The 24,237-nt window shown below is 37.2% G+C and overlaps 2 protein-coding genes across 11 annotated transcripts in view; one reads left to right on the top strand and one right to left on the bottom strand.

The window, feature by feature from the left end:
* Positions 1-24,237, top strand: part of CASK (calcium/calmodulin dependent serine protein kinase) — a 411,477-nt gene that overhangs the window by 229,614 nt on the left and 157,626 nt on the right. For all 10 annotated transcript variants that reach the window (XM_074969135.1, XM_074969125.1, XM_074969132.1 and 7 more), the window contains exon 6: positions 17,126-17,228. In XM_074969135.1, the coding sequence (XP_074825236.1) occupies positions 17,126-17,228 (103 nt within the window). The remainder of the gene's footprint in view (positions 1-17,125; positions 17,229-24,237) is intronic.
* GPR34 (G protein-coupled receptor 34) lies at positions 9,093-10,866 on the bottom strand. Its single transcript, XM_074969145.1, has one exon. The coding sequence runs from the start codon at positions 10,843-10,845 to the stop codon at positions 9,709-9,711; it is 1,137 nt and encodes a 378-aa protein (XP_074825246.1). The 5' UTR covers positions 10,846-10,866; the 3' UTR covers positions 9,093-9,708.

Raw genomic sequence — 24,237 nt, 5'->3', positions numbered from 1 at the left:
AAATTTTCACTATATTCTGTTAATTTAATTTGAATTTGGTTTTCTTCAATTTATATGCATCTATGTACAATAGGATTTTTGGTAGAGTTGCCTGAAAATTTTTCCCACATATAGAATTTTTGTAGGTTTTGTGGGAAAACAAGAATTAATGTAGTTTTTCACTAGCGTTAATCATTTTCAAAAATAAAACTTAAGTATTACAGTGAAGATGAAGCTGATAATCAAAGGGGTAAATTCTGCTGACTTCAGCTTTTTGCTTTTTCTTTTTTTCTTTCTTTGCCTGCTGACTCTCATTCCACTGTGATCAGCAGTGTTCACATTCGTAACAGGGAGAGCTCGGAGATGAGAGAGCTACATGCTGTATCTCAGGCAAAAGTATTCCGAATTTATCAGACTTTTCATTGTCTGATCTTACATATCATGATGATTTTGCATTCCATAAATTTTAGTGGAAGGAATAGTTTGTATATGTGACAGGCTGGACTCCCCACCCCTTCTGGGATGCCACCCGATGTACTGGGGTTTCACTGAGCCCCTCTTGCTCCACCACCTGGACTCCCTCTCCCTGTTTTGCTGAATTAGGCTTCTTGCAGCGCATGCGTGCACGCACACACACAGATAGGCACGCACCGGCTGTAGAATCACACAGAGGCTGCAAACAGCTCTCTATGGGAAGGCTCAGCTAGCAAATTGCCCAGCACTCACATGCACTTCCGTTTTGGGATGTAAACCCAAAATAATATTGTCTTGCATTGTATAGAAAGATCTGCACAGTGCAAGCTCATAAAAATTGCCCTCTCCCTCAATGTGGAAAGAGAGATGCACAGCTTCTGCCCCCCTTCCCCCCCCCCCCGATATGAATTGCAAAAGCTGGGTTATGTTATAAACAAGAAATTACAAAAGGCAAATTTTAAGTGATTATAAGGGATAGCAAACAGAACAAAGATTACTAAGCAAATAAAACAAAACATGCAAGCTAAGCTTGATTCGCTAGAGAAACAGGTTATAAAATATAATTTCTCACCCTACATGTTGACTTAGGCAGGATGCAGAGTTTCTGTAGCTTAGAGTTCGTTATTTCTCTTACAGACTAGACTTCTGTCCTCCTCTCTTCAGGTACTTTTAGCAGTCATTCTTCTTGGGTGGGAATGCAGTGAAGGGAGAGTCTTGATTGCCTTGCTTCCCAGCCTTAAATAGAATTTACATAAGGCGAGAAGCCTTTGTTTCCAGTGGAAAAGCACCAGCAGTGTCCACGGTGGTATTTTGCATTAGGTGATGGTATCACCTGACCTTGCAGTGTTGAAGCAACCATGAAACCAAGTTTATTTGTAATGTCCACAGGAAGGAACTCCAGGAAGATGGGAGATCCACACCTTTAAGGACTCATTATCTTTTTCTAATGACCCATCAAGGCTGATTGCTTATTGTCTGGTGGACATTTCCCAAGTACACACACAGTTGTAATTGTTACATAGTTAATATTCCTAACTCCAGACACAGTAGTGATTCATGCATACAAATTGGAGAATCTCATTCAGTAAATTATAACCTTTCCAATAATACCTTACAAGACCCATCTTGCATAAAATGTATCTTAGGCCATATTCATATAACAATATTTCTATGAAGAATATGGAGTGTCCCGCCTCAGTATATTTTTCTCCTTTTGTTAAAATATGGAGACTTAAATTAAAGCTCTGTTGCCGGATAATGCTATAAAGTGCCAGCCTTATTTTAACTGGTGTCAGAAGTGACAATGTGTCAATCTGAGGATAGAATTTTGAAGTGGGCACAGAATGATTACAAAAGGCAGCACAGGCAGTAATACGTTGGGGCATTGCTTACATCACTCTCATTAGGATGGTTAAAGCTCAGTATTATAACCGCCTCTTGACTTCTTGTTTAAAAATGAAAATTAGTGCTGTTGATTAATCGCAGTTTTAATCGCACTCTTAAACAATAGAATACCAATTGAAATTTATTAAGTATGTTGGATGTTTGCCTACATTTTCCTACATATTGTATTTCATGTATATTGTGTGTGTGTATAGATATATAGTAGTTGAAATCAAAGTGAATATAATTTTATTACAAATATTTCCACTGTAAAAATGATAAACAAGTACTCCAGTGCAATCTCTCTCTCATGAAAGTGTAACTTACATATGTAGATTTTTGTTACATTGTTTTGTTTTTGAGTACAGTTATGTAAAACTTCAGAGCCTACAAGTCCACTCAGTCTTACTTCTTGTTCAGCCAATCGCTAAGACAAACAAGTTTGTTTACATTTACAGGAGATAATGCTGCCCGCTTCTTATTTAGAATGTCACCAAAAAGTAAGAACAGGCATTTGCATGGCACTTTTGTAGTCGGCATTGCAAGATATTTACATGCCAGATATGCTAAACAGTCATATGCCCCTTCATGCTTCAGCAACCATTCCAGAGGACATACTTCCATGCTGATGACACTCATTTAAAAAAAAAATGCATTAATTAAATTTGTGACTGAACGCCTTGGGGGAGAATTGTATGTCCCCTGCTGTTTTACCCACATTCTGCCATATATTCACGTTACAGCCATCTCGGATGATGACCCAGAACATGTTGTTCATTTTAGGAACACTTCAGATTTGACAAAACGCAAAGAAGGTACTGATGTGAGATTTCTAAAGATAGCTACAGCACTCAACGCAAGGTTTAAGAATCTGAAGTGCCTTCCAAAATCTGAGAGGGACGAGGTGTGGAGCATGCTTTCAGAAGTCTTAAAAGAGCAACACTCTGATGTGGAAATTACAGAACCCAAACCACCAAAAAAGAAAATCAACCTTCTGCTGGTGGCATTTGACTCAGATAATGAAAATAAACAGGCATCGGTCTGCGCTGCTTTGGATTGTTAACGAGCATGGACGCATGTCCCCTGGAATGGTGGTTGAAGCATGAAGGGACATATGAATCTTTAGGGCATCTGGCACATAAATATCTTGGGACGCTGGCTACAAATGCCATGAGAATGCTTGTTCTCACTTTCAGGTGACATTGTAAACAAGAAGCAGGCAGCTTTATCTCCTGCAAATGTAAACAAACTTGTTTGTTTGAGCGATTGGCTGAACAAGAAGTAGGACTGAGTGGACTTCCAGGCTCTAAATGTTATTTTTGAATGCAAGTTTCTTTTTGTACATAATTCTACATTTGTAAGTTCAGCTTTCATGAGATTGCACTACACTACTTGTGTTAGGTGAATTGAAAAATACTACTATTTTTGTTTTTTACAGTGCAAATACTTGTAAGCAAAAATAAATATAAAGTGAGCACTGTACATTTTCTATTCTATGTTGTAATTGAAATCAATATATTTGAAAATGTAGAAAACATCCAAAAATATTTAAATAAATGGTATTCTATTATTGTTTAACAGTGCGATTAATTGCGATTAATTTTTTTAGTCTCTTGACAGCCCTAACAAAACTTTTTTTTAAAAAAGGTCAGTTCAACTATTTCTCATATTCCAGTAACATTGCAGAGTTTCAAGTGCTATTGGTTCCTACTGCCAGGCAGAATTGCTCCCTACACCCAGCCAGAGGAGAGAGAGAGAAAGTACTTAATTTTCTGATGGTGATACTCTGGTTCCAGTGCTCTGGGAATTGAAGAGCTGCCTTCTCCTTCTGATATCTGTGCAAGTCATCTGTCCCTGTCTACATGGTGCGGGGGCCCTGTTATATTTGTGGTTTTTTCATCCCTTGCCCAGACTCTATGGCGAGCCCTCAGTTGGTCCAGGGATTTGTGTTGGGGGTGGCGATAGGGCTGGCAGGTTTACAATGCACATTGTTCCCACTGCGTCTGCAGGGAATATGCAAGAAATTTATTTTGGTCTAGTGAGGCTGTAGCGTCTTCTCTGAGGAGCTTCTCCATACTGTGCAACACATGCATCCTTTCTATGTATAATTCCAAAGGTAGTCTCAGGCTAGGTCCCTGCTGGAATTTCCCAGTGCAGGGAGTGATCTGCCCCTATTTGTTTGTTGCTGAAAACAGTGCTGCAAGACTGTTCTTCCTTTTGGGGGTTTCAAGACTAAATTCACTGTTGTTTAGGGGAAGTTACTTATTCACTTCAACTCTTAATTATTCTGGTGATTCAATAGTATATTTAACATTTCACTTCTCCCATATTCTCCTCCCAGAAAACATGCCAATTTACAAATTAAAACTAGGAGTGCAATTAAATGGGGTATGAAAACAAAACATTTTTATGTGCTGATAACTCAAGCCTGGCCTTTATTCCTTAAATTTTGAAAATACTTTGCTTAGGGTTGGTCTTTCAATATGTTTTAGAATAGCTAGGCTATTAAAGGATTTGTCAAGTTTGATGGGCCCAAAGTGGAATACACTCAAATGTTTCCTTCCTTACCTTCCATGTGTGTGTAATGTATATAGTGTGAGAGTACATGTGTATTTACACAATTTAGAGAGAGGCTGAGACGTAGTCGTGATGTTGCACCCATTGAAATCAATGGAAAATTTGCCACTTACTTCAGTAGAAGAGCAGCCTGAGGCCCATGAAATGCATATAAAGACATCTGCAGGAATCCCACTGAAATCAGTGAGGGTGTCACAATCTGGCAGTTACGAGGAATAGTACTTCAAGAATAGTGGTATTGAAATCCGTGTACTGCTCAGCATGATTAAGGGTGACTGAGTGGGTATTGTACAATGCCCACTCATATTATTGGTTGCCATCTTTGGGATGAAATGTACAATAGAGGTCCAAACTACTTGATGTTCAAGTCTCTTTTCGTGTGGCACATTTCACAGGTCTAGAGGGAATAATCCTGGTGTCTTAGCCAAATTTCAATTTGAGTAATTACAGTCTGCCTGCTTGGATTGTCACGTATAGAAATTTGTCCAGCAGAATAAACGTGCATCAAACACATTATATAAAGGCATTTTGAAATGTGATTGTGATATCACGATGTAACTTTCCACAGATATCCAATGTTATTTCAGGATCTGTTGTTATTTCACAAGGTTGATTTGCAGGGCATGATATTGTACCGTCCAAACTGATATAACTCAATCCAAGAAGAGGAAAACGTTGAAGCTTATAGCCTACCTGAAATTCTCTTCCGATTTAATGGGATAAGGTAGACGCTTCCTGCCTAAAAATGTCAACTTGTCTCTTTGTTTAGAAGTTGCTACCTTCTACTTCATACTCTGTGTGTATATATACTAGCATGTAAAGTACTTTGCGGTCCCCTAGAATGAAAAAAGTTGTATAAATGTAAATTTTTAACAATTAAAATGAAGAAACAAAACAATTGGAATTTTATTTAAAAGCAATACCAACAAACACATAATATTCATCAAGAAATAAGTACAGATTTGTATGTTTACCTTTACTTTAAAGTTTTCAAGATTTATTAGTACACCATAATAGAAAAAATTTAAACAAGATCACTGGTTAAAATCTAACCAAGGTCAACATTGGCCAACATCATTACTATCAGAAGTCTTTTTAATTAGAACAGGGTGATGTTTTTTGGCCACAACTTTTTTTGATCGAAAATGCAGATTTGGGTTTAGGGAAACATTTCAAAGTTGTCTACTTTGCCAAATTGTTTTAGTCAGAACAAAACTGGGGAAAAAATCATTTTGGTATTTTCTTTTAAACTAAACATTTTGATTTTTTATTCAAAATGACTTTTTGAAATTTGTTTTAAAAATTAAAATACAAAAACATTTTTAAAAGCTCAGAAACAAAACAGTTTGGGGTTGAACAAAACATTGCATTCAACCCCCCCAAAAATTATTTTTAGACTTTTGGTTCACTGGAAAAAAAATTTTAATTGATTTTGGATGAATCTAAAACTATTTCTTTTTTCAAAATTTTCGGAACTTCCAGCGAACCAAAAATCAGCTTTCACACAGCTCTATATTTAATGGCCTGATTGAAATACATTCATGGTCTTCGATCAGATCCCAGTATACAAATTTGTACATCACAAAAGTCACAAATAAAATAGCACTTATTGAAACTTTTGGCAATCTTAACATAGTGGTTGTGTTAAGGTTGAATTACCTCCACCTCACAAAGTTGATAACTCCAGGTTAGCATAATTTGGTAGGACAATATGGAAAAGTTTAATTTCTGCTGCCTGTTCTGTACCTGTCCTATATATACTCAATGTCAGTCTCCAGAACAGCATCTTTCACAAGTAAATCACACACAAATTATTAAAACAAAAAAGCTCACCATTACATCTGATAGGCTCTTATAGTTTCAAAACTGAATAATATTTTTGTTGTCCTGATTGCAGAGTGATTACTTGCTTTTTTACAAAACAGTATTACAATAACAAAATTAATGATGATGGCTTTACAAAAACAAATGTAAAGCAGTTTTTCTATAATCAAGAGCACTTTTCCACTTGATTTTGGCTTTCCCCAAAGGTGACATTCAGAACAAATTGAAAATTTGTGAATTCTCATGCTATTATTTAGTTCATTGAAGATATCCCAGAATGTACCGTTATGGTAACGTTGATTCTATTGATGGTAACCTTTGAATGAGGTTTCTGGATTTAAATTAATATATTCTTAAAAAAAAAAAAAAAAAAAATTGTTTCTTTGTTCAGTTCCCTCCATGCCTGGTGAGTAGGGATATACAACCTACTTTCAATCTGTACTTAACTGAACATTTTATTTTTGCTTTTCATTTCATTTGTAGTTTCTGTTGGCTACTTCTGGTCAGAAAAGAAATAGAAATGTATAAGTAGTTTGATTTGTGAGCGTTCTAGAGAGAAGGATGCAGTTTCTTGTGGGCTCATAGGCTAGAGTGTGGAAACAGAGCAAGGAGACCATGTGACCTGCTGGTTTATAGACAAAGACATAACTGTGAGCTATGATTGTCTACCATTATTTATTATTATTATTAATTATTGACATTATTTCTATACATTCTGAAAAGCAGATTAGAAATTGCTATAAGAATCCTTCAGGAACTACACTAAAATCAATCTTAAATATTATTTGTATATGTTAAAACATTCAAGAAAAATGCAAATGTTGAGACTGTAAGTAAAACATAAAATTATAAGAATCACATTATTTCTAAAGAAGATACAAAAGATACCCACAGCTTTGAAATGTAGTAATATACGGTTACCAGTAATCGTGGTTTAGTGAACACATTTATATCCAGCTGCAGCAAACGTGAACAATAATAGATTCACAGAAAAAATACACTAAAGTGATGTCCAAAATGTAAAAGAAACAGTGTGTGAAATCTTGGTTCCACTGAGGTCAATAGGAGTTTTGCCATTGAGTGGAACCAGGATTTTCCCCAGTATTGAAAACATGCAAGTTTAGACATGCAACATGATGCTGTCCAGGTTCCTTCCCCACTCTGAACTCTAGGGTACAGATGAGGGGACCTGCATGAAAAACTCTCTCAGCTTATTTTTACCATCTTAGGTTAAAACTTCCCCAAGGTACAAACTATTTTTCTTTTTGTCCCCGGACTTTATTGCTGCCACCACCAAGCGTGTAACAAAATATAACCGGGAAAGAGCCCGCTTGGAAATGTCTTTCCTCAAAAAAATCCCCCCAAGCCCTACACCCCCTTTCCTGGGGAAGGCTTGATAAAAATCCTCACCAATTTGCATAGGTGAACACAGACCCAAACCCTTGGATCTTAAGAACAATGAAAAAGCAATCAGGTTCTTAAAAGAAGAATTTTAAATGAAGAAAAAGTAAAAGAATCACCTCTGTAAAATCAGGATGGTAAATACCTTACAGGGTAATCAGATTCAAAACATAGAGCATCCCTCTAGGCAAAACCTTAAGTTACAAAAAAAAAAAAAAAAAAAACAGAATATACATTCCATTCAGCACAACTTATTTTATCAGCCATTTAAACAAAACAGAATCTAACGCATATCTAACTAGGTTGCTTATTAACCCTTTACAGGAGTTCTGACCTGCATTCCTGCTCTGGTCCCGGCAAAAGAAAACACACAGACAGAGAGAACCCTTTGTTTACCACCACCCCCCCCCAGCTTTGAAAGTATCTTGTCTCCTCATTGGTCATTTTGGTCAGGTGCCAGCGAGGTTATCTTTAGCTTCTTAACCCTTTACAGGTGAAAGGGTTTTTTCCTCTGGCCAGGAGGGATTTAAAGGTGGTTAGCCTTCCCTTTATGACAGATGCCTTAGGACCCAGTCTTGCAAAGATGTAGTGAGCAGTCACATGAGTGTTTTCATCAACTTCAATACAACTACTCACTTGAATAAAGTTACTCAAATTTTACAGGATTTGACCCTTTATTTTAGAGTTTAAAACAAAATTCAGGCCTGTCCAGTATTGTGGCCTATCACATTAGAGATTCAAGTTCCATTCTTTGTCCAGCTCCCTCACTCACTCACCCTAGTCATCAAGGCTAGTTTAACTTTGTTAAAAATTTTACTCAGCCTGCACACATTAACTGCATAAATCTGCTTGGTTTTAATCTTGAATTGGGCTATACAGTATGCAGTCCACATTTAATATTTGATTGTTGTTTGCATAATATCGTTGGTGAGTGTGATACGTCAGTCATGTAAAAAGACATGGTCTCTGCCATAGAGGTATTATATTTGAAATAAATGGTTTTGGAAATATACAAGTAGATATTAACCTCAAAACCTAGGTGATTGGGGTTGAACAGAGACCAGAACTGACAAAACACTGCTCATTTCAAATCCTTGTACATCCACAATAGCTTAATTTTATGTTTACAGTTTATATAACTGTCTTTCGTTCTGAATTTCTTATCCTTGTTGAGATTTTGGCATGCATGTATGTTTTGAAATTATTAGATTTGTCAATAGAATTTTGAAACAAATCTTGAATAATCCCCCTCCTCCCAATGCCTCAAAATGTGAATTGCATACTTTCCTGTATTTTCACTTCCCCCCCCCCCGAGTTAAGATTCGTGTTTAACATCGTGAAGGTTCTAGAAGGCTTGTTAGAGGATTTCAAAATTAGTAGTTGAATATTCTAATTTTGCTTAATAAACAAAATATAAAGCACACTTTTCCAATAAATGAACTAATAATTGTCTTGTTTTTTACCTTCTGTGTAAGCCACATTCATAATAGAGTAGGATACATTTTGCTGAAAGGGTTAGTTTAATAAGTGCAGTTAAGATGCTGATTTATTTTTGAAGCCTGCTAAAATATATTTATAAAATCTGTAATACATCTGTTTCATAGTTGGTTTGAATTAGATACAGGTAAAGATTTACTTGTGCAAAATTCATCCTATCATATGTGCATAGCTAGTAGTGCTAATAAATGTATACCAAGTATTTGGGTGTGTAAAGCTTCTTGTGCACACATCAAGGTCCCATTTTAAAAATTTGTTTCTGAAAGAAAGTGCTGTAGATTAATCCTGTCCTAAATGAATCTTTAAATGAAGGTTTCAAACTTCATATTGATTTGTAATAATAAAGTTAAGCTCTTTCTCACCAAAAATCATTTTTAATTTGTTTAAGCAGTTGAAATATGACCTCCCATACTTGTAAAAAAGGAAGGAAAGGAGGGGGGAAAGGCTTTTCTCGAGCAGTATTACCAGCTCTGTATTGTGTACATTCCTGTACCCATGTACATCCAGTGTCGATTATCTCGTAGATTATCTGCTTGTCTTTTTGGGAAGCGGTTGTCCATTATATTTAAGCAATCAGATGAGGGAATTTTTCTTTAAAAAGCTTGAATGGGGGATAATGGTAGTCGCAGTATCATGACGAGATTGCCCAGGTTTCATTTCTGAAACACTGTCGCTCAGACTTGAGTCCCCATGAAGTCTTCTACAAATAAGTCGGCATACAGTCTTACGAACACTGCTGGACATTAGGAAATACATAACTGGATCTAAACAGCTGTTGAAAGCTGAAAATACAAGCATAATCTCATTGCATTTGTGAATTATCTCCTTCCAGTAACAAGATGTGTGTTGTAATTGTGATGTAATGTAGACAAATCGGAATATGTGATATGGAACAAAACACAGGGTGAAAATAATAAGTACAATGAAGGAATTCCTTGCAGTGGTGCTGTACTTTCCGGCATTGGGAAAATCTGCTCTTTTCTTGGAAATTTTCAGAAGGTTCTTCGCAATTTTAACATATGAAAGTATTAGTAGAAAGAAAACTATCCAAAAGACTATAACAAGAATATAGTTTAAAGTTGCTTCCATTTTTGCATTCTGTTTATCTCTGTAATGGAAGCACATGGTCGAATTGTATTCTTCCCTCTTAGCAGACTGAGCAACTATAATTATGAGTCCTATTACTGCAATTGTCCACAATATGCAGCAGATATATCTGCTTCGTGTAGCTGTTAACATTTTTGGACGTCGTATAGACTTGTTAATTTTTACATAACGATCCATGCTAATTAATCCCAGCAGTATGATGCTAATGTACATGTTCATATAAAATAGGGTTCCAACAATCTTGCAGAAAATCATTCCCAATATCCATGTGTCTTTGTTAATATGATATAGTATACGGAAGGGGAGGCAGAAGATCAGTAGAAGGTCTGCAATGGCTACATTAAGCAGGTAAATCTGGATAGAATTTCTTTTGTGATTAATGCACAAAAAAGCAAACAAGGCTATAATATTGCCAACCAATCCAATGACAAAAATAATGGAGTAAAAAATGATGAAAACAAGAGACAATGAGCCTTCTTCCATGGAACAGACAGTAGCATTTAGGGTTTCTGAAGAGAAGTTTCTGGTTAGCTCAGTTTGGTAACTCCAGAAGACTTCCCTGTATGGAGAAGAGTTCGGGAGCTCAGTTGATGTTGCGTCCATAGTCTGTTGGAGCTTTCTTACACTGTCCTATAAGGATGCAAAGGGAAATACTTAAGAATTGTTCGCTGTGATATTAACGTTGAATGTTACATTACTTTGTCATAGGCACAGTCTTAAATCAAATTATTTATAGATTTTTAAAGGCAGCAACAATAGTAACAAATACAACTATCTGTAATTTATTAAGTACAGTCAGTTGTGCAGAAGAACTTTCAACCACATTTCAAAATTATTGAGGCACTTGTGTGTTATAGCCTCTTCTTTTCACACTTCCCCTGAGTGTGCAAAAGCAGATGCTGAAACAAAACTCATGCAAAAATTCATTTATAGTTACATTGTAATTACTTTTTAAAATATAACTCTTTTTGTATGTTGTTTGAAAAACACTTTCTGTGAGGGAGAGGTAAGACAAATTATACTTACAATTTTTTATTTTGTTGTGTATATTTATATTTGTTCCATGGAGTTCTGAGTTATTTTCACACCATCTCTAATTCTGAGTTTGTTGCAGGGCAGGAAATCACAATAAAACCAGAAGACAGAGGCTCAGCCTCGGCTTCACAGAGTTAAAAAAGATATTTTTAATAGAAATGCATAAAATAAGTGTTTTCCTGAAGGGGCAAAACAGCAATGAAAATAATAGAATGATGTACCTTTGATCAAATAAGTAATTGACTAACTTCTTCACTTTTGTATCTGATTTGTATATATATTTCAGTATTCTACATGTTTTGCTAATGACACTATTTAGTCTGTTAAGTCTCTCTTTTGACCTTACTTTAATTTATTTGAGTGCTCATGGGTTCTTTTGGTTTTGGATTTTTTTGCATAAGAGCATCTGTCAAAATATGGAAATTAAAGTACTGGGTTACACAGAGTAAATGACCGCTTCACTGACTTCAGGGTTTGTTTTTTTAAGACAGATCTTTGGTTTTGATAAACTCAGTTTTACACTTGTTTGTATTCTTATAACTCTAACAGAACAACAGATTTTTGGGGGTAACAGTGGGGGGGGGGGAGTATCCCAAATTCCATCGTACAGTAAACTTTCATTTATGTATTAACTCTTGAAAATGGAGGCTGTAATTGAATATGGGATACAATTTTAACAGTGCAGATGGCAACAATATAATACAGAAGAAAAAATCTGAATATTGCTAAGAGCTAATAACATGCATAAATATGTACACTTGAAAGATTCAGAATAATTGAATGGAAGATCTAAAATATTTTTGTATACCATGTTGGCTGTTCTTATGATAATAGTAATATACTGAAAATGATGTTGTCAGACTGCATTACTTAGGCCACAAACTATTGTAAAAGAAGTAGGTTTGATCTAATAGAGAGTGTGTTTATTTCAATTGCACTTTTCAAGACCATCTTTCACTTTGCTAATTTAAGCTCTGTTCATGGGGGGGAAAAACCTTGATACTGTGATTTATATAGTTTAGTTTTTAAGCAAAATAGAGAAGTGAATATTAAGCAAGTTATATAAGTATTGCAATCAAAGTTCTTCTCAGCTGCCAGGACAAATACTATCACAGATATCAAATCAGACATAATTTACTTAAACTTTGAGGCTTGTAACTAAATGTTTTAAGTTCCTGAATGGTCAGTAGTACCTTTTATAATCTATATTTCATCTGAAATTTGATTTAGTATATCTTTAATGAAAAGAGAAATACTCACCTTCTGGTTACTTATGGACCTCTTCTGCTGACTGTTTTCTAAAACCCTTTAAAAGGAAAGAGGAAGATAATGTGCATGTCTTATTAGAAAGCTATAGAAAAAACTTCTCTGTGATAAGAATCAGCCCTGTCAGCTAGATAAACTTCCCGTGTTGCTGTGGTGATGTTTCTGGCAAAGCTTTTTTCTTGTTTTGTTTTGTTTTTTGTTTTTGTTTTTACAGCTTATAAAATTGAGTCTCGGTTTAAAATAGTAGTTTTGTTTTTTGCCAAATCTTAATCAGTTTTTCTGTATGTGTTGTTTTCTCCAAAGCTCAATACAAGAGTAATTGGACATTTTGACTTTTGTCTAGAAACTTTTGATGGCTTCCTTTTGGAAAAATAATTAAGGTGCTGTTGGCTTGGATGTATCTGCCTCCAAAATTCTGATAATCAAAAACTACAATACCACATCCATAATTTGATTGGGTGGGAGTCAAGAGCTGCCTCTGGATTCTTCAGCTTTCAGTTAGGCTAATTAGGAAGCTATATCTTCTTATCAGGGGCTACTATTTTTTTCTTAAGAGTTTGAGTTTTATATGAAACAATTCATAGGATTTATGAGAGAGTGCTTCAGGTTCTCTGCCAATATGGCTCCTTTTTGCTGCTCCAGTGCCAAAAGGCTGAAATGGTCATTTAACAAGCTATCTGGAGATTCTTCCAACACATGTTTTTGTAGCCAGGGATAAGAGGGCATGTCTGCAGTATCACTGCACTCCAGCAATCCCCAGCTGCTAGGGCAGCCCTCCTGGGACCAGGAGCCAGACACATGGGCAGCCAGACACAACTTAGAACATCCCTGAAGCTGCTCTAAGATGTTTTTTGGCCTTCACTGATTCCAGAATTGGGAAACCACAAAGGTAGCACAGAGCCTCATTTGGTTTAATGGGTTTTGGTAGTCACACAGGAAGGTTGTTTTGAATAAGCTGTAATATAGTTTATACTACTTCTTAACAACTAAACCATGGGAGAGCATTAGAAGCACATTTGTACATCTTTTTTTATCATATACTGATATAGAAATACATCCCAGGGATAAAGGATTGGGGAATGTAGGGTGATACTTGTATTATTGACTGGGATATGGAAGAAGGTGTTTTCTACCATGTGGTTTTCTTTTAATATGATCCTGAATTAAACAGAATATTTTAATGTAGTAGAAATTGTTGAGCTTTATCAAAGAGAGCCTCCAATGTAAAGTAATGTTCATGTAATTAGTCCTTGATGTGTTTCTGGCCAAAGTAGATTCTTCCATAGTTGCACTCATCTATAGTGTGTTCAGCCTTGCATATTGGGAGGTTGTGTAGCAACTCTTCCAGATTCAAGAGGTCAAGTTCCTTGTAACCATATATGATGACTTATAAATACTCCATAGTTAGTTTATTAAAATACACCTGGAGCAATAAAAATGACTGTAACAAACTGTCCTCTTATTCAACAAATCTGTTCCATTTGTGCCAGAGTTTTAAGCAGATTAATGGCAGTGGCACTAACATTAATTAAGCCTGTCAGTTATTGATTATACAAGTTCCAGCCTTTTCCAGAAGTTTGGTACAAGAGAGCAAGGCCAAGTACATCTGGCAATACATTCCTGGAAACCCCAAAATCACCCAACAGACTGCGGAGGGATAGAGACGTTGCTCATCAATAGCTTTCAGTTTTTCAATTTCTGCAGTAAATTATTCTCCAAAAAGCAATATGTAGTTTTGACATTGATCCATTTAAACATGCTAACCTTAATACGATTGGTTTGACAGTTGTGAGGAGACGCAAAAAATGCTCCAAGGGTTCATTGTGCTTGTGGAGGAATTTGTACTCTTGGGGGAATTCTGAACCAAAAAATTAAAAATTCTGCACACAATATTTTAAAATTCTGCATATTTTATTTGTCAACATAACACTATATAATCACGTCAGTTTCAATTATTGAGGTTATTTATTTCAAAATACCTGTCAGCAACTATGTCTGTAACAATACAGACACACACAAAAGTTCCCCCAGAAATAGAGAGTTAAAGAAACCCGTATGACAAACCAGTTCCTGTTTCTCTGACCCCTCCCTCCCAGAGCCCAGGCAGGGGGCCAGATACCCTCCAGAGCTCAGCTGCAGGGCCGCCCCCCAGCCCAGACACTCGCATCCCCTACCCTCCCAAATCCCAGGGATCCTGAGGGAGAAACAGCCTAATGCTGGGTTCCGGGATTGTATAGAGTTTCCTTCATGCTGCCTCCTTCCTTCAGGACGGGGAACTGCAGCTTCCAGGAACCCTCTAGCTCCCTCCCCCTCCCACCGGCAGTTTCTTCTGTTGTGGAGCTGGGCTCTGCCGGGTCCAGTGGCCTGCTAGTGGCAGCCAGCAGCTCTGCAGCCCTTTCGTGTGGCAAGGGTGAGGGGAGAAAATTGTGCTCAGACATTAATTCTGTGCAAATTCTGCATTGCTCAATGGCACAGGATTCCCCCAGGAGTAAACTTAGCTAGATGTATTAAATACTGCCTGCTGTTCCATAGCAGGTTATATAAATATATATATATTTTGACAAAGTTCCTACTCTGCCTTGGTGGGTCCTGCACTTATTGTCGGATTTGCTCGCCTCAGAGGTTCACGGCAGTCCTCAGTTTGGCCACTTTCCTGGCTCAAATCTGCCGTTCATTCAGTTAGCCTCATCACTGGCCAGCATGGGGAAAGGAAGAACAACAATCCCCGCAGTCTCTGCTGATCCACCTGGTGGATCGGGGAACAGGCCAGATCCTTCCCCTCTGGTGGAACCCACAGGCCAGTTCAACTCCTCCAGTATCAAGTAGGGGGATGGGAGGAACCCGGGCCCGCCCTCTACTCCGGGTTCCAGCCCAGGGCCCTGTGGATTGCAGCTGTCTACAGTGGCTCCTGTAACAGCTGCGTGACCAGTACAACTCCCTGGGCTACTTCCCCATGGCATCCTCCCAACACCTTCTTTATTTTCACCACAGAACCTTTTTCCTGATGTCTGATGATGCTTGTACTTCTCACTCTCAGCTTCTTGAGCCTCTTGCTCCCAGCTCCTCTCACGCACACCACAAACTGAAGTGAGCTCCTTTTTAAAACCCAGGTGCCCTGATTAGCCTGCCTGTCTTAATTGATTCTTGCAGCTTCTTGATTGGCTGCAGATGTTCTAATCAGCCTGTCTGCCTTAATTGTTTCCAGAAAGTTCCTGATTGTTCTGGAACCTTCCCTGTTACCTTACCCAGGGAAAAGTGATCTCCTTAACTTGGGGTTAATATGGCTGCCTTCTATCACTCTCCTGTAGCCATCTGGCCTGACCCTGTCACTATATATATATATGTAGAATTATGTACAAAAAAACTGCATTAAAAATAAAACAATGTAAAATTTTAGAGCCTGCAAGTCCTCTCAGTCCTCCTTCTTGTTCAGCCAATCGCATGTCCTGTGGAATGGTGGCTGAAGCATGAAGGGGCGTAGGAATGTTTAGCATATCTGGCACATAAATACCTTGCAATGCCGGCTACAAAAGTGCCATGCAAATGCCTGTTCTCACTTTCTGGTGACAATTTAAATAAGAAGAGGCAGCATTATCTCCTCTAAATGTAAACAAACTTGTTTGTCTTAGCGTTGGCTGAACAGGAAGAAGGACTGAGTGGACTTGTAGGCTCTGAAGTTTTACATTGTTTCGTTTTTGAGTGCAGGTATGTAACAAAAGAAAAAAATCTACATTTGTAAGTTGCACTTTCACAACAAAGAGATTGCACTACAGTACATTTATGAGGTGAATTGAAATACTGTTTTGTTTTATCATTTTTACAGTACAAATATTTATAATAAAAAATAATATACTTTGATTACAGTAACAGAATACAATATATATGAAAATGTAGAAAAACATCCAAAATTAATAATTCAGTATTCTATTGTTTAAAACTGAGATTAATCACGATTTTTTTAATCAAGAGCATATATATATATAAAAAATATAATTTTGTATTGATACACAAAGATTCCCTAACCTCCTGCCCAAAAATAGTTACGTAATATGATTAATTCCTATATTTTCTATCTGATTATTACTGTTGGTATGAATTGTGGAAGAGTAGAAGCACAAATGCCATACAAGGAATCCGGGTCAACACCTGAGTTGGTTTTTTATTTTTTCCCCGAAGGTCACTGTTTGCTAGATATCTCATACAGGCAGCTTGCTTCCCTTTTGCAGGTTGAAATTTTTGCTGGTTATGTTGGGATGGGCTTGAGCTCCAAAAGAAGGTTGTATGTTGTTTATGTGAAACATAAGGTCTCTCAGAGATGGGATGTTTCTGCTGGAGAACTAGAGCTACATCCTTGCTGTGTTAAGGCAAGACTAGAGGGAAACCAGCAAGAGGTGAGGTGCTTATGCTGTACCAAAATAAAAGTTTGAAATGAAGAAGTAAAAAGATGCCAAAGTGGACTCCATTCCACAGACAAAAACTTAAGCTTCTTTTCAATATATTACAAAGATATTTTCAGTTCTTCAAGCAGGTTGGATTTTTTTTTTGGTATTATAATCATGTCTGCTGGGTTTTCTCTTTTCAGCCACACTGCGTGCTACTTGCTTCAAAGGAGAATTCAGCACCTGTAAAGCTTGGTGGTTTTGGGGTAGCTATTCAGTTAGGGGAGTCTGGACTAGTAGCTGGAGGTAAGAATTTTATTTTGTGTTTTGCCTTCAAAACCTTAAACTACTGAGTGTGTGTGGTGTGTGTATAGTGCTATAGCATTAAAAATGTACATTTCCAAGAGGAACATGCCCTACAAATAAAAAAATTCTGCAAATATTTTAGTATGCAACTCATGCACTAAAGGTTTTATGAACTTTATAAACACATACTTGATCAGTCTAAATTGTTAATTCATTAATAGTATACCTATAATGTATTGTGTAAATATAAAGAGAAATTCCCTTAAAAATTACAAGTTAAATTGTTTTGATCAAGTTATGACTGAAAAAAATCAGAAATTCTTCCATATCAGTATGTCCTTTCATCACAGTTGACACACAAAAAGAAACAAAACTGATATTAAGATTGAAATTAAAGCCAAGGACATTGAATTAAGGGTTACTATAGCAACCTTAATGATGCTCTGTTGTGCCTAGGTGTTATAACACCTACACTTTCCTGTCACATATTGTTGTCACATGAGTTATAACCTGTAGATCTTTATAAATTGTAATGCTGTAGTATGGGTGTTGCATACGAGTCTATTTCTTGATACATATATATTTACTGACAGACTGCTTACATTTTTCTGTGAATTTTATTTCCTCTAGCTACCTTCCATATTGTTCCAGACAATAGGGTTATGCGATATTCAGCCTGCACAGATGAAGACCCAATCAGTTTTCTGATGACTTCATTGCCAGGGTAGGGGATTGGTGCCAAGGATTTCATTAGGGTTTCTTTCTACAACAGGGGAGCAGTTGCTCTTCACCTCCAAGCTTCTTGAAGCGCTGCCTCAACTTTCTCTCCTCTAATGCTTGAATGGATCTGTTGCAATCTGGCTTCTGTACACTCCACTGAAACCACTGACACCGACAACCGTTAGTCTCTTCTAGGTGTGTCTGAGATCCTCTTCTCTGTACTTGTCCTTCTGAGCTATTGTTTTTGAATAAGATAATTATTTCCTTCTGCTCCATTTGCTTTTTTCCTGAGCTTTTTATGTCTTTGTGCTCTCTTGGATTTCACCTTTTCCAGCAGCTTCTTCTGCATCTCTGCTTCTTCCCCTTTTTCAGTGATATTTCTTGGGCTTCTAGTTTTGATTCTTTCCTTTTTCTCCTCGGTCGCGGAGTGACTTTATCCACTCCTTTTGTTTCAGCTGTCATTACAGTGCTGCTGGTCTTACATGCCTGACTCCTTCAGCCGTCTTCTCCTGGATGTCCAACCATTATCCCAAGCTCCACCTGACAAAAACTAAATTTCTCCCAAAGGTTCTTTTGCCCCTCCCTTTTCTGTCACCATATACAATTCCATTATCCACCCATGACTGAGGCACTTAGCCCCTGTGATATCTTCATCTCATATCAGTCCTTCTCCCTGTGCTGCTACTGTTTTTAAATCCTGTTGGTGGCTGTTTTGAAGCCTCTCTAAAATCTGTCCTCCTTAATCCCCAGTGTGAAAATCTTCCTCTAAGTCTTGGTCCTCGTTTGCCACATCTAGCCTTTTTGCTGGCATCCCCTCACCATCAGCTTCAAATTCAAATCGGCTTCTCTTCTTCTTCTTCTTCTTCTTCACCTTCCAAAACCCTACAAAACTCCACTCCACCTATGTGTAGTATCAAGTCTTATTTGTACTACTCTTTCCTCCCAAGTTTCCCTCCTTAAGAGACTCCTTATCTTTCTCCTCTCATCTTCATGCCTTCTTTTATCCTGTTCCTTATTCTTTGAACAGCATTCCTCATGTCTGGCAAACATCCTCTTCCTCCTCCAGAAATCTTTCCTTAAAGCATACTTTTTTCACAAAACTTTGGAAGGATGACTTCTGCAAGAATTCTTCTCTTCAACCTTATGTCATCCACTATATATCACCTAGGTCTGAACTGTGATGTCTGTAATCTCTTGGGAGCAGATTATCTACCTGTGTATTTGTTCAGAGCGTAGTATGATGTCAGCACTCAACAATAAGCTCTATTTGTTCTTCTAGTTTTATGTACTGTAAATAAGTTCTGTTTTGTAACTTTAAAAAAATATTTCATCACTCCTCATCTGTCAGGAGTCTCCTGTATGAATTATGGGAGCTACAGACTTTATAGAAGAACAGGAAATTTATCAGCTGCATATCATCAGTTCCAACTGTTTGCAGTCACAGATGTAATTTTGAAATAGAAAGTTGCAGTTTCTTGAGTTCAAAAACTAACTCTGCTTCACATAAACAGTTAAAAATATATTTCTCCTCAGATGCAGTATGCTATGTATGTGCTGATTTTTTTTCAGCCAGATTTTTTTGAAGAATTGTTGATTTAGGCAGGACAGTCCCCACACTTTCTTGCTTCTGCTGACTTTAGAAAGTCTGTGTGTTCCTGGCCTGTAGTGGTCTTCAGTAAACCTTAAAAATGTGCAGTAGCAGAATTGCTGCAGATGCTAGATGCTCACTGACATTCACAGATCCATAGGGGAGCAGCAGAAACTAGTACCATATATACTGCATGCTTGTCTACATGGGGAAATTTACTGACAGAACTATGCTGGTATAATTATACTGCTATAATTATACCAGTATAACTCCCCAGGTGGACATTCTTATTCTGGAATAAGAGTGCCTTTTTCCAGGGTATGTCTACGCCGCCCATGTTACAGCGCGGCCACGGCAGCGCTGTGACATAGGCAATATAGACATGCTTTATCGCCGTGAGAGCTCTCCCCCGGGGATTAAAAGAAAAAACCACCCTGAACAAGCGGTGGTAGCTTTATCGCCGGGAGCTGTGCTGATAAAGCGCTGTCTGTACTGGCACTTTTCAACGCTAAAACTTTTGTCGCTCAGGGAGGTGTTTTTTCACACCCCTGAATGACAAAAGTTTTAGCACTGAAAGTGGCAGTGTAGACACAGCCCCAGTCCTTAGTTTGTCACTTTGAAAGTGGTATAAGATAAACCGCTGTAACTGTAGTGGTGTAAACTACACTGTATACCAGAATAAGTATAGCAGTATAATTATACTGATATAGTTCTGCCAGTAAATTTCCACATGTAGACAAGCTGTTGTTCAAAAGCCCCTCAGTTTACATGTAGATCAGTATTTTTGCAGTGATTTCTCTAAAATATATATAAGTATATACATTTGAGTTCTTCAGATTTATTTTTTCTTTATTTTCATGGGAGTGTGCCTGTTTTCTCTACATTTTTTTACAGTGACATGTCGGTATCTGACAAGCCCAAATTGCACACAATCCAGGAGAACACAATTGGAGAGAGCAGTTGCTGCCTCAAAATCTATTAAGCTTGCCTTTGAAGGAATAATTTTTACTTAGTAAGGCCTTGAATCTATACTGTTACCAAAAATAAACTTTTTACCACTGTACAGGGTTTTTTTTAAAACAGTTCTGTAATTCTACTGGTCAAGACAGTAAACTCAGTTTCCAGGTACTTGAGATCAGGCCAGGCTTTTACTCTCAGAAATTCTTCCACTTCTTAAATTAGAGTCCCTTTTGCTTTGTTTGGAGGAGCCTAATCCAGCTAATTCATCCTGTCAAACTGACAAAGCGTCATTAACATAAAAGCCTGTGAGGATGTTAACACTGGACAAGTGCGTACTGGAGATAATTAACAAAAAGATTCACTCAAAAATTTTTAGAAACACAGCTATGCAATTTATTCAACTCTCAAGTCACCAGAGATTATTTTTAAGAGTCTGACCATTAAGGACCGGGTACAAAATCTTTTGGACATTGAAGTCATAGTTCATTTCGCACTAGGCCAAAAAGAAATATGTGGAAATACCAGTGTGTTCCCTTCAGTGCCATTAGGAAGAAGCAAGGTGTATTGTGTTCTGAATTCACAGTAAACCAAGATGGAATTTTCTCTGTGTAGAGAATACATATGGATTGTCATACTTTGTGAACAGCAGCTGCTTTCATAGAGGAAGATGTCCGTCAATATGTTGGGAACAGTTCAACATATCTGCATGGTTACAGTGTGATGCGGAGGCAGGTGGAACATAGCAAGTTAGTGATTACATGGATGTAAACTCACGTTCTTGTGCTCTCTGCTTCTTTTCTAGGAAAGGTGTGTCTCAAAATACTTTCAGTGATGTACGTTTTCAGCAGCACTAACTGTAGATCAGATAGCAACACGTCTTGACTGTCAAGTACCCAGGTCTTTCAATGAGGGTATGGGTAAAATTGTGACAGAAAATAAGCACTGAGTCCACCAGTGATTTTTTTTTTCACTTAGCTTATGTATTTTCTCCGAGGTTGAGCTAGTACCATTAACAAAAATAGATAAGTGCAAAGAAGGTAAACATATTGGTAGTTCTGCACTGGCTACAGAGGTCTTGAAACTCTGTTCATCTGGATAACAACTCCATTCACTTTGTTACTAGGAAACAATCTTCAAGGCCTGTTGTGCCATCCCAGTCCAGTACTGATGTTGCTCAAGGCATAACTGCTAAATATTAGTTACCCAAGAAGTGTCCCCCAGGATCATGTAATATCCTCATAGATCAAAAAAATCAGCTTTATCTTACTAGAGAATATGATGTGGTCTCTGCATAGGGTCATATGCAAAAAGTCAGTTCTCTTGGTGCTTCACCAGCCGGCATTCTAGAATTCTGACCAAAATGGCTGAGTAAGAGACTATCATATAGTTCCCTGAAGATCAGACAGAGGTTTTGGGGACAGTCTGAGAAGTCCTGAATATTGATGGTTTCCCATCCATATATAATTATATTCTTGGTGGGGCTAAATGCTCTAAATTAATTTGCTAGAAGTTTCAGAACATTTTATTTTATTTCCATACAGACTAGATTTTTAGTAGCTGTTTGCTCTACATTATAATGTTCAAATTATGTGGCATGCTGTTCCTTACATTTTCTAAGGACAAGTTAGTATTGTAAACGCACAATTCCTTCATTCATCCCCAGAGTTTTCTTCTTTTCACCGAGATAGTGCGTTAATCCACTGTATGCTGAGAAGCCTACATAAACTAGATTTTAGGAGGAAAATAAAAATTTACTTTGACAGTGCTTTGACTCTGACAGACTTTGTTTTATTCAAAAGATACAAGTTGCCAAAAGCTCATTTCTGCATCTAGGTGGATTTCAGAGTGCATATTGCAGACCTGTGTGGCTAAACAAAAGTCTATTCATGAATTAATTAAGGATCAGTTTACTTTCTCTATAGCAGTTTCGTGGGCAAAGAAGGCCCGTGCATCAGTTGTTGTAACTTATCTGGATACCATGTGATCTTTGCTTTTATACATTTTCTGGACCCTACAATCTAGATGTCCAGTTGATACATCTTTCAAATTAAGGTTTCTTCAAGCAGTAGTTTCAACTGAAATTGAATAGTATTTTTTCATTATCTAGTCATCTTCCTCACACCTGCTTTAAAAGTTTCTATTGTCTGGAATAATGTGGAAAGGAATTAGAGGTAGTAAAATTTGACCAATCTGATCTAGCTTGTGTGATTCCTTTATTCCTTCCACATTATTCTAGACATCCCACTCTTTTTGGAATTCCTTAATTTAAAAACATTTTACTCTATTATGAGAGGTCAGATGGTGATGTTTATTAGTACCTCACATTTTTTTTCCCTAAAAATTATTTGTTCCAGTTGTTTCCTTATACGTCGTTCAGACACTACTGGTGTTGAAAGAATCTCCTACTGATATCTTGGTCATCAGTCCCCTGCCTTAGGGATGACAAAATCTGATTGGGTCTCTATATATACTCTTCTTGTGGAAAGCATAACCCTATTGTCTGGAATAATATGGAAAAAGTCATAGAAACTAAATGATCAAAGGTAAGTCAAAATGTATCTTTAGCACTTGTGAATGGTTTTAAGATTGGCAACACTGGAGACTGAAGCTCTCTGTTTATCTACAGAACACACAAAGAAAATTATCAATTGTGCAAGCCTTCTCATACTACATTGCAATGTGCCTCAGAACTGATTGATCTGGAAGGCTCCCCTTTAATGGTGAGAGGGCATAAGTCTCCATATCTATTCAAACTTTGCATTCTTTGCTGAAACAGGCAACATAAGATCATTTTGTGATTTGGATATTTGTCAACAGGAGATTGGACAGACTGCCATCATATTCAGCACATGCCACTGAAGAGCCTTCAGATGGTAATGACCTTCAGTTACTGATCTGATTTGACCTAGATCAAATTAGAGTGTGGCCTAGAAGCACAAAGCTATGTTATCCATTTTAGTCTTCCAGATCATCCAGGCCCCCAAATATTTTCTTAGTTGTAGGGTATATAATGCTGCCATGGAACACTCTGATTAAAAATTATATCATCTGTACTCTAATATCATGGACGTTACAGGGAATCCATAATTCTGAATTTCCTCACTTTGATCTCAGTACTAATGTTCTAAAGTGGTGTTTTTGCTAGTTTAGTGTCTTTTTAACAGCAGTCCAAATTGCAGTTTCACCCTTTTGTCTGAGTAAAGGGATCTCCATAGACTTGCTTGCATTAAATATCAACTAAGTTGTGTATAGCACAACTAACCTTTAGGGTTACCGGGTTATTTATATACCAAGGCACTGAGAACTCCTTACATTCTTCTTTTTTACAATTGTTTTTAAAAAAATAAAATAAAAAACATTTTCTTATGTTTATTTCCTGGATGTGACGAATAATGAAAAATAAAATAAAATACCATGTTTTTCTTACATTTACATCAGGTCATTGGGAAAAAATGGAGGGAGGGCTTAGCCTGGTTATTGGATGAAAGAGTTCCTTGTGTAGCAGAAGGAAGAAAGGGGTGTTATCTGGTGTCTACAAAGGAACAAGGACTCCTGAGGGCCTAAGAGACTGTTTCATTTAGAGAGGAAACAGGAAGGACTCTAGTGTGAAGATTGTTTTATTAGAGTATATAAAACCAGAAATTATTTTATTTAAAGATGTGATATTTGGAAAGGGACTTGTTTACTACATAGGCAACCTTCTTTCTCCAGAGCTATTAAATGTAAACTATAAGTCTGATA

Source organism: Natator depressus, chromosome 1, assembly GCF_965152275.1.
Source record: "Natator depressus isolate rNatDep1 chromosome 1, rNatDep2.hap1, whole genome shotgun sequence".
NCBI classification, from domain to species: Eukaryota; Metazoa; Chordata; order Testudines; family Cheloniidae; genus Natator; species Natator depressus.
This window is presented reverse-complemented; position numbering and strand designations above follow the sequence as displayed.

Coding starts and splice junctions, on each gene's coding strand:
- GPR34 (XM_074969145.1), bottom strand. CDS start 10,845: ATGGACGCAACATCAACTGAGCTCCCGAACTCTTCTCCATACAGGGAA.